Source organism: Heliconius melpomene, chromosome 8, assembly GCF_056956725.1.
Source record: "Heliconius melpomene rosina isolate 202511_hmr_F chromosome 8, ASM5695672v1, whole genome shotgun sequence".
Lineage (NCBI taxonomy): Eukaryota > Metazoa > Arthropoda > Insecta > Lepidoptera > Nymphalidae > Heliconius > Heliconius melpomene.
In genome coordinates this window covers 439,638-451,584 of record NC_140396.1, presented here as the reverse complement: position 1 = coordinate 451,584, position 11,947 = coordinate 439,638, and the positions used below count along the sequence as shown (strand labels likewise).

Here is an 11,947-nt window from a genome sequence, read left to right as displayed (position 1 = left end):
TTCAGGTCAATGGACAATAAAGTGATCCTATAATAGTTCTGTTTTTATCTTTTCAGATACGGAAGCCTAAAAATACAAGGAATAATGTGACAAATGACCTTCCTAAAAACAGATATTATAATTAATAGATATAGCAGCCTAATATAATAATATGGTAATGATAGTTGTAATTGTTTACAAAGACAGAAAGTGTTATTTTTTTTTACTTAAACACACAAAAATTAATAAAAATATTTATTTTCTATCCAATACTACAGGTGCAAGCGAATGGTTCCTGAAGACCTCGGCTAGTAACGTGAAGTAATGTTTCATTCTGCTGACGGGCTGGTCTGCGACACTGATTGGCTTGAACGAGAGATCTTGTGTCTCAACACATGGTCCTTTGTGAACCAAAATCCACCCTGATAAGTAATATTATTTAAAAAACACCTTTTTCTACACCAAAGGATGTGATGGCCTTAGAATGACCTCGGAGCTAAAAATTAAGTAATTGTAGTCTAAATTTGAATGATTTACTTGTAACATTCGAAGGATCTGGATCCATCATCATCATCATCTGGATTTATAAATACCTAACCCAATAAAAGCGTATTAAATTATTTTTTATTATTATTAAATAATACATAAATATATAGATAAATAATTAATTACGTGCGTCAAAGGGAGATCTGCACTGTGCATCTAAAAACTTGCAATAAGTTTCAAAAGTTTGAAATCCCTGTGTCAAGTCGTCCAAGGTCACTCCGTAACAACCAAAAATGTTGCCGCAGCCGCTATAGTACAGGTCGTTACTGAGCCTTCCGCAGACTTCTTTAATTCTGAAAGATTAAATTAAATTAATGTAAGTATAAGCCGAGTAAACCTAATATTAAAACACTCCATTCCATACTTTCTGCCCATTTTACCATATATTGGATGGTGTGTGACGTAACTCGATGCCACGTTTTATTTAATAATTCCTTACTCCGACTGAAAACCGAACCCACGGCAGTTATGTTTACAGTCAGACGCTGTAATCATTTTATTTGTATATGTATACGTACTCTCGATACAAGTAATTACATTCTTCGCCGCAGACTTGGGGCATAGACGTGGTAGTGGCATTGGGCTCCTGCTCCTCATCCTCGAACAGCCATTGCCCGTCGGTCCAGTACGGCTCGTAGCCGTACGTCGGGTTGTAAATGCCGTAAGTATTTTTCAGTTCTTTCTGAATCATTTTCATATAGCTGAAAAAGATAAAGGACAATGAGAATCTTTATCTATCTTCTTTTGATTTTGCTGTGTGTTCGTTGAAGTTTTCGATTATGAGTTTACACATATTTAGTAGGAAGTTCTTACTTAAATCATTATATCGTTTGTTGTTTGTTCAAGTACACCTTCGATTTCACAAATCACTCACGTAAAAAGTTAGTAAATATTAACCGTTAACAATACGTGTTGAGTGGTAGAAGTTAACGCCGCGCTTTGCCTCGAAACCAGAGAGAAGAAGGAGAAATATAAATTTAAATAAATACTTCTTTTTCTCGATTGGGGATCGAACTCACAATCGGTCGCTGTATGTAAACACACTTTATGCTCGTGCGCCACAACTGGCCTCGAATTATTTTTTTTTAATAATAAAACACTTCACTTCTCGCTGTATCCCACATGTAAAAGGGTAGGTATAGGGAAGCCAATGTAGGTACGTATTGTATAGGTAGGTAGTGTATAAAAACTCGATATAATACGAAAAATCGTATTTAGACGTATTTAGTTTCAGAGGAATCGAGCAGTACCGTAGCGCCACTACCGTGTACAGTGTACCGTAGCGTATTTGATATAATATATGTGTATATGTAATAGTATAATATATGTATAATGTAATACATTTGAATTCCAAAGATATTTCTATAAATGACTCGTATTAAATTTCATATCAACAACGCTGTTTTGTAACAATTTGTTAGAGAGCTGGACGCGTCGCTCGAACGCGGATGTCATAGCAAAGTGGAAGTTCTCGACAAAAAACAAGTAAAAATTTTACACTGTACAGTTTTCGCTGTTTTATTTTACGTATTAATTGTATTATGAATTAAAACGTATATGGAAAGTGGGGAACAGAATGTATTAACACTGGTTTCCCTCTGCCTATCCTGTTATATGCGGGATACACATAATATCTCCATTTCCTACAGTACATTATGTGAAAAATTATTACGAGACCATCGTGGGCAGTAAGCACGATGGTTGTGGGTTCGATAACAAAATCACATTTTCAAGCAAATATAAATATATTAGTTCGTTACTATTACGAAACTAGAACAAAGCCCGAGTTAGTCATAAATAAATAAAAAAATCAAAAATGAACAGCGCTAGCTCGCGGCGCACTCGCGCTGGTGTCAAGAGTCTCACAGTACGACAGATGAACGAGTTTGACATTTTAAAAAACACGGTATTTTTACAAAAGTCGAGTAAAATTGTTTTTTATATAAATGTATGTTGTGATGCAGCGGGTCAGTGTTGCGATAGTTGTGTGTTCGATTCTCACGAATTATAAAATTTAATTGACGTTTCATCCGGTGTAAATAGATAAGCGTTAGGTAGCCTTAGGTACTACTGTTTTTAATTGAAATATTTTGTTTTATGTTGGATAGTCCATTTATCGTCTCAGGCTATAGGATACATTACGTGTTGTTGAGTTCCGCTACTCAAGATGCAACGGAGTGTTCCATTTCCGGCTTTGCTTAATATTAGATTTCTAAGTTCCCTCTGCCTACCCTGCTATGTGACACAGCGTAAAGCTAAAAAATCGTTAATTGTTTCGATGTAATCCGCTTTTTCTATTATAAGGGTGTGTGGAGAGCGAGATGTGTCATACATACTTGTCATTTGATTACTAGGGCGAAGCCGGAAGTAAAAGCTAGTTTATATAGTTTAAAAACTGTAAAAGACCAGTTTTAATAAGCATGTAATAATATCTAGGGAAACTAATAATATAAGAAAATAAGCAAAATAAATTACTCAGCCGCACTTTCAATTTTCTGGCAGCAATTCAGTCGAATGAAAATAATTTGAGCTGAAAATAAAATTTAACTTGAACATAGTAAATACAATTTTAAACTATAATATACATATAGTAGCATTGAGGGACAATGTCGGACTATTAATACACTTCTTGTGGTTTCCTTCCACCCCCAGGGATGCCTCCAAAATCCACTGGAAAGTGGGGAACAAAAGTCTGTTAATGGGAACATCTTAAAGTGTCAAAATTCCCAGGTCCATTCTGCCTAAAAAAAATATGTATGTAACTCTATTAAAAAAAACACAATAATATAGTCAACAAAAAAGGCTATAAAAAAATATAATATGAGTTAAGAAAATTGCATACAAAATGAGACACCTAAAGAACCTTCAAATAAATTAACATTATGCTAATTATGTATGAAAATAAAAAGCGTGTATTTTAAAAACACCTGGTGTGAAACATTTTCATCATTTTGTTTTTATTTGCAACTATACATACATACGAGTACATTACTTTAATGATAATTAAATATTATAATTTTCTGCATTTTTAACCGACTGTGGCAAAATAAAAAAAGAGTTTTTAGCGCGGATGTATGTCCGCTCCTTTGTTCCCTTGTGACTATTAAACTAGTGAACGAATTTTCATAAATGATACGTCGTTGGATTTGTCTTGATGGTGCGATTGTTATGGGGTACTTTAATTAAGTTAATCAATTAGTATTACTTGTTTTTTATAATTGCCATGCTTTACTATCTGTCTTTAACGTTGGGTACGCACAACTCACTGGCACACATTGTCTTATCAAAACTAGAGAGGTCACCAATAAAAATGTAAACTAATGTAACAAAAGTTGTTACAATTAGTATAGTCGGGTCTAACTTATTTACATACATACGGAAGACATTTTGGAATCAATATATTCATGTGAAATGTTTGCTTAAGTTGAAACTTGAACCATCAATATCCACCGAACAAACATACGTCAAATCTAAATACCGATTCGATCGGTATCAATCGGTATCGATTTAATTAACATAACTAAAATTCAACTCACTTATAAAAAATCCAATTTTCTTTGACATTGTGAATGAATAGAAGTAAATAAACTTTATAGTTAGCACTTAAAATGTGATTTTAATTACAGTTCGGCTGATTGTGGTTTGATTGAGATACAATTTTAGAATTGAAATTGTTTTTTATTAGTAGAAGCCGTCATGGCGCAGCGGCACGAGCGCGAACCCACCAGTGCCGCGTCAACCCCACTCGGACGAATCAAATATTTAATAATTTCATTTACTCATCTGAAATTGGTACGGGAGCTACGGTCGTGTCGTAGATTAAGCAACTTGAAATTAATATCTAATTTTATATTAAATGTAAAAAAATGTTTATTCAATAGTCACCATTTTTTGTTTGTATGACATTCGTAATACTTAATTTTTTCAATATACTATATTTAGTTTCTGTAATAATCTTGTATTTTATGCATATTCTCAACTCTAGATTTTCTATGCTTTACGAGAAAAGGAGTAAAAAAAAAAGAAAGTAACAAAACCAATTTGGAAAATACATTTAATAATACAAATTTATAAAGAAAATATTAGATTTTATCCGCGAGGTTTAGATACAGGAACTGGATTTCTATAGAAAAAATCTTCTATATATCCCATGGCTCTGGTCCGCATCTTGGCGTGCTCAGTTGGATACGTTTTCAAATCACCCTGACACTTGCCCCTGTACGCGATCAACCATTCTGTAAAAGTTTCATGCCTTTTTTCGTAGTACGATCAGAGGGAACCTAGGAACCTATTGTTATAACATCCCCTTCCCGTTAAGATACTTCCTTTCCTCACTTTCCGCCGAACCCTGAGGCATTGTGTGCTGACTACACAACTAGATGCGGTCAGCAGTTTAATATGTTATAAAGCTATTGTCTTATGTGGTTATACAATTTTCTTCTTTATAGAAAAGCCAGGGGGAGAAAAGTTAGATACTCTATTCTCCAAGCGCCACCCAGCTTTGAAGATATTGCAGGTTGAAATATTTAAGGCGAACCCACAACCATCGCATTTACTGTCAGAGGCTGCTGACTGCCGCTGCACCACGACGACGGCCTCTTAGCCTAACTTGTCCCCACATTAGAAATATATATATATAGTAAGTGTTCGCTTACTTGCACGCCCTGAGCAATCTTCTTGAAGTAACTCACAGTAATTATCGAAAGTTTTATGCGCATAACTCAGGTTCCTGCCGCAAACATAACCAAAACTGCAAAGTTTTATATTAACACCGATTTAGTTTTTTCCGCTTTGCGCTGTATCCCGCATATAGCAGGATAGGCGAGGGGAGTATTAAATCACTTTCCTTTAAATATTTTCTTAGTAAGTTAGTTATAATTCTTATATACTCGTATATATTATATTTTTAAAATCAACTAAGACCAGTCGTGACGCAGGGGCACAAAGTGTGACTGTAAACGCAACAGTGGGTTCGATTCCCACTCGAGGAAATAAAATATTTATATATTTCCATTTTCTTTGTTCTGGTAGGCAAAGCGAGATGTGGAGTTCAGACTGTCAACACGCAATGCCTCCTTAACACTAGGTTCCCTCTGCCTACCCTGATTTGTGCGGGATACAGCGTGACACGAAAAAAATAACTATTATTTACACTGAATAAACAAATATACGCCATCGTAGCGCAGTGTTGACTGTACATGTAATGTTCGTGAACACTAAAAACCTTTACATTTACTAATAGGGAAAGTAAATTATGACTTAAAAAATCTATTTTTTACAACAAGAAATAGACATATGAAGTTGAATCTAATGACTCTTTGATTTTACTAATAAGAATTCCATGGTTTCACCTGTAGCATTCGGGCCATTATCAGACCACCTCATGGCCCCAAATTATCAAATTAGTAGATAACTTATATTTAATACGTACAATAGGTATATTCGAGAACAATGGGTTCCACATAGGTCTATTTTATCTCTCTGTGTCCCGAACACCCAGTCACCCAGCGGCCAATAAGGCTCGAACCCATAATTTGGATTGTAATTCGCACCTCTTGCTGGCCCTCCGAAGTCCAACCCCACCCTGAAACAACATCCATTAAACAACACCTGTCTGTCTAGTTATAACAAGTTGTGAAGTGATCCGTACGATACGATAAAAACGCAAACAGAAATACAATATATGTGAAAATTTCAACTGTTTAGCTATCACGGTTCATGAGGTCAGCCTGGTGACAGATGAACAGACAACGGAGTCTAAGTAATAGAGTCCCATTTTACTCTTTGGATATTGAATCCTAAAAATACCATTATCAATTTAAATATGTACATAATTGTATGATTATGAAACATATATACGAATGTTAACTTACCGTCTAATAGATAGATGTTGATCACTCTTTGAAAGAGTGCAGTTGCCTCTATCATTACAAGTCGCCCTCAATATCACGAATCGCACTAAAATAGTGTAAGATCTATGAGTAAGCTTATAATTATTCAAAATATCATTCTTAACTATCCCCTCTTTGAAAACCACTGCGACTTTCTCCTCCAAGCAAACATGGGAAACGAAAATATCTTTACACAAGATGATATCTAGTCATTTAAAAAGCAAGTTCACGCTTTAGGCCGTGGGTTTCGTTGACAAAACGAAGAAATGAACAAATATTTCAAAATGTTAGTAAGTAGCTTTACTACAATAATTCAATAGAATTAGTCATTTCCAGTCGCATCGACAGGATATAGGAACGAATGTTCCAGCGGCGCGGCGGTCGCCATGTGTCTCAATATGTTACGCGACTAATGGGACCGTTGGTTGCGGTTATTACACGGTTACTTGTAGGGATAGGGATGTATGTGCACTATTATAATATAAATAAAATAAATCAGCTTAACGCTTTATCCCACACACAGCAGGCAGAGGGAACCTAGTGTCAAGACACTCCGTTTCCCTCCTTCCACCGAATTTTGGAGGCATTGCGTGTCGAGTGGCGGAACTAAACGCCGGGTTTTTGCCTTATTTTGAAATAATTATTTAAATTTATATTTTCATGTCTTCGCTTTAGTTTAGAGGCAAAGCGCGGCGTTGAGTTTCGCAGTGTGAAGCTGATTATTTTAAAAACCTATTAGTTATCTAAATATTCGAGTAAAAAAATACAAAAACCATACAAAAGCAAGCACTTTAAGCGATTAGTCCTCACAAAAGCTACAAGTATGCTAAATATAAAACAGACGTCGCAAACCGCATTGTGTACGAAGTGGCCGATGCGAGTCCGAGCGATTAATGGCCGGCCATTACTCGTCGAGAGCACTACGCGGTGCCCACCGCTGCCGTAGTACGGGGCGAGGGCTATTGTTTGTACGGTTTCATTTACACTGAGAACGATATCTACACGGTCTTTTGTTTTCTTTTGTGAACTTTAAAATGTTTAAATCTGAAATGTTTTAGTCTATAATACACCTCTTTGAGCTATGAGGGGACAGGCTGCAGGTTCAATTCTCATTTGAGGGAATGATATATTTAATATTTTCATTTCCTCCCTCTGGTAACGAGGCAAACTGTGGCGTTAATTCCGCAACTCACGCGTCACCTCGAAAATTCAGCGGATATGGGAACGAAATCGCCCTAATGAGAACAGAGGGAATCTGGAAATACAAGGTATTTCCAGATTCCCCCTGTTCTGGAAATACAAGGTATTTCCAGATTCCCCCTGTCTACCTTGCTATGTGCGGTATACAGCGAGAATCTAAAACAATAACTAGTATTTTCCTAACTTAAATTTTAGCTCTTTCAAAGTCTTATTTACGTTTCTACATATTATTATATGATAAATATAAGTATATATATATATTTAATACGAGCTGAGACACTCGAGTTATATTAACGGCCGGTCGTTAGTTGCGGTGAGCGACGGCAAAAACGAAGGAACGTGGGAACTTTAATTCTATTTGTTACTTTCATTTGTTATTTAATATGGGTTTTATCATTTTCTTAATTTATTATTTTTTTCATTTTTTTATTATTGTTAGCTACACGCCATGAAATCTCTATATACATATAAAAATCATCACTTACTGAGTGCCTCACAAAGAATACCAACAAAAGTACTGGATTTTTAAACCAGAAATTTGGCGTGTAGGTAGGCGAGAACGTTTAAGGAAGCTCTGAAATGGTATATGTTGAAATTTCTATGAAAAGAAAAGAAAACGGGATTTTCCATATTTCGGCGTAACGCCAACCCAAACAAAGTTCCATGTGACGACTCGTAGAACAGTAGGCAAAAGTGGCCTTAAATATCTAATTTCTTTGAGTTTTTCGTTTATTATAAAATATACATTTAAACCCAGAACAAAACTACTCGCTAGTAATGAAACAGAAAGCTTAGAAATAAAATAATTATATAAATAAAACATTGGCTCAGTAGTAAGTACTTAGTTTCATTTAAGAAATAGCTTGCCGAGGGACGTGCAACGCTATGCTGGTATAATCAAAATACACCGTCTTATAAAAAACTTTAAGTATTCCAATTACGCTGTGGCATTTTACGCCACTAAAATTAAATATGTATATAAATAGTAGTGTAAGGTGAGCTCCACTCAATTTTTGAGATATTCCGAAAGCGGAATTCGACGCCGCCCGTTCTCCACTTTCCGCCAAATCCCGTAAGCATTACGTGTTGAGTGGCGGGACTAAACGCATTTTGAGGAAATGAAAATATTATATTAACTCGACCGGGAATCAAACCTGTCGCGTTTACTGCCGCAAGCTGGTACCCCTGTCCCATGACTAACCTCTCCAATCATATAGAATCTTCAAAGATATTAAGCATCAACATTTCACCTCATTCCATAAAATAAATAAAATTTTCACAAAAATTATTAACATATACTTACAAATTAAAACACCCGCAAATACAGCAGTGTACAGCGATAAATGCATTTATAATATTTTACGACATATTTTAGTAAAACGCTACAACGGCTTACAAACGAGCGGCATATTTCATACACGCGTGTTCTGCGAGTGCCCGTGACCTGCGCCAGTGGCTCTCATCTATTGGATATATATATATATTTTTGGTATTTAAAATTATTATCATAAATTATTTTATACTGTAAAATATATTATAATTGTTTGTTTCCTTATGTGCCGCTCGTTTTAGTAATCGTTAAAAGTTTATGGTGAAAAATTAAAATTAAGAATGACTTTACGAAAACAATTTAACAGTCTACTGACTTTGACTTCTTTGTGTGATTGATAACGTGATAACGTTAATTAATGTTCTCGTTAATTAGAATGTTCTCGTTAATTTGTATATAATTAATGCGTATTAGTTATGTACTTGTCATACTTTATAAGTGTATCTGTTAGGTGACTGTTCCCCACTTTTCGTCGAACTATGGAGGCATTGTGTGTTGAGTGGCGGAACTGAAGGCCCTTTGCCTCGACACCAGAGCGAAGAAAATATAAATTTTAAAATAAATATTCCACCTCCTCGAGTGGGTATCGAACGCAGAAGGAGCCGGTTTACAGTAACACTTTGTGCCCCTGTGCCACGACTGACCTCTCAACTTCAACAAAATCGACGTAATGAAGAGACTCAAGCATTTATGCGTCGATGATCGCTTTTCTGCATTTTGTATGAAATTCCCCTTTATCAACTTTTATAACTTGAATGTCCCGGTGACCTCTGGAACTCATCTTTATTAATTCTTTCAATACCTTCATCTGTATAAATATAAATGTTTGTGAGATCGTAGTGGTGCAGTGGTGAGGGTCCGACTGTGAATTCGAAGCCCACTCGAGGGAATGATCATCTGAACACTCAGATATTTTTACACTGCGCCTCAAAGGTATATTATGTAATCTATTAATATAAAATATATATTTTGGATCAAATTATATCTCAAAAATAATTTAAGATTACAAATAAACTTAACCTCCATACATTCATCACAAAGGCTTAAGAGTCGCTACTGAAATTATACCTGAAAATATTTCAATTCAGATATTTATTCAAATTAATTTAAATAATTGGCAGTTGGCACTGAGTTACTGTCAGGGTGATGTATCCCCAAGGCCCCTCGAGATCCCCCAAGACCTCCTGGAAACTCAGGGAGTTGGAAATATATCCAACCCTTTAAGATATACTTGAATAAGCTAACTGATTTATTTATTGAAATCATCTAAAATTATATCGTAGCTTATATTAATAAGCTACGATATAATTTTAGTTTATTTAGTTTTATTTACTAAAGAGTTATCTCGTACCAATTAATTAATAACATATTAAATCGTTAACGAGTAAGCTCCATTCAACTGTACAAAGTTACAAATTATAGAAAAGTATTTTTTTCTTTATAATCTAATCTCTAATCTTTTGATGAAAATATTAAATGTGTCATTCCCCCGAGTGGAAATTGAACCCACTAACATTGCGCATACAGTCGCACCTTGTGCCCCACGACTGACTACGACGGGCCTCGTAACATTTTTTAGTTTATTAGTATCATAATATACTTTAAACCTAACCTACAATTAAAAACAAAGCAAAAAAGGTGAAATTTAAAACTTCTATGCAAATACAATGTATGGTAATAAGGAATGGAATACGAGTACATACCTACGACTCCTACGAGTGCCGGTATAATTGTGTAACCTATGCAAATAGCGCCATACGTCTTGGTAGATAAAAGCAAAAAAAATGTCCAGTTTATTCCACATAACGTTATCAAGAGCGGTCGATGGTGGCCAGCGATTTGTCTGACTTGACTCACGCCCTCCTTCCACTTATTTATTAGAGGATTCACAGGTCGAATGAAATGTACTTTTTAACAGACTTCAAAAAGAAGAAGAGTGTTTGGGAGAAGTATTCTAAATCAAATCTTTATTAAGTTTTTTTTTTGCTTTTTAGGGTTTCGTACTAGAATAGAAAAACGAAACACTTCTATCACTTTGTTGTTGGTCTGTCAAGACCATTTACCTCAAGATCACATTGAGGAAACAAGTTGAAATTAATATAAAATGTGCTGAAGCTGAAATTAATATAATTTAATAAAAAACATTTCAAACTTATATTTGTAGTTCACTTCATACGCTGACAAATTTAAGTTTGTGAAATATCAAAAGTACGGGACCCTCGGTAGGCGAATCCGACTCATACTTGACCGGTTTTTTAGTTCTTGAAGTCGGTTCTTTTTAATGTTGTTTTCTTGTGAAATATAGTGATAAAAATATTTAAATATATAATAGAAAACTATACTGTTAAGATTGAAAAGGTTGAGGCTAGTTTTTTTTTTATTTATTCATCGATTAAATTATTCTTCAATTGTTGGAAATTGAATTTAATAATATTCATTTTTATTATAACAGCTACACGGCACTCAGTTCAGTTGAATATCGACAGAGAGTAAAGAAAAAATTTAACATGGTTCTCTCTAAGTTAAAACTTTGGAAGAGATATTTAACGAGTTTATTTATATGGACGGAGAACAAAGAATCATAGCACAAACTCTCCTTTTCATTCTCAAAAGACGATATATAAAAAAAATTGTCTTAGAAATTTTATATCAATAAGAATTGTTCGCTACAATTTTATACAATGTAAATATTAGAGTAAAACTTATTTCAATTTGTACGCAAAGTTAGGGCGAGTCGGTCGCAGGTTATAACGTACCTACTTTGTTTTATTAAGCATCATAATATTTTCACTTCAGACTTTACTCACGTGTTACAATACGTTACAAAGTATAAACCAAAGTTGGGCGCTGTCGTGGCGCCTGATTGTAGACACGACATTTACGGGTTCGATTCCCACTTGTTGTAATAAGTTATGTTCTTTACCCCCCTCGGGTAACTCCACTGAATACGTAATATCTCCCAAATTGGCCGGTGTATGATGAACGAAGTGTCTTAACACTA

General features: G+C 34.9%; 1 protein-coding gene and 1 long non-coding RNA gene across 2 annotated transcripts; both read right to left on the bottom strand.

Annotated features, from left to right (window-relative positions):
• Window positions 1-234: 234 nt before the first annotated feature.
• Window positions 235-1,216, bottom strand: LOC146536593 (uncharacterized). Its single transcript, XM_085189615.1, has 3 exons — window positions 1,044-1,216; window positions 652-818; window positions 235-401 (listed from the first exon to the last, which is right to left on the bottom strand). Exons 1-3 carry the CDS (start codon window positions 1,214-1,216, stop codon window positions 235-237), a joined length of 507 nt encoding a protein of 168 aa, XP_085045741.1.
• Window positions 1,217-4,568: 3,352 nt separating this feature from the next.
• LOC146536592 (uncharacterized) lies at window positions 4,569-5,300 on the bottom strand. Its single transcript, XR_014878202.1, has 2 exons — window positions 5,181-5,300; window positions 4,569-4,760 (listed from the first exon to the last, which is right to left on the bottom strand). It is a non-coding gene; the product is annotated as an uncharacterized LOC146536592 (long non-coding RNA).
• Window positions 5,301-11,947: the final 6,647 nt, after the last annotated feature.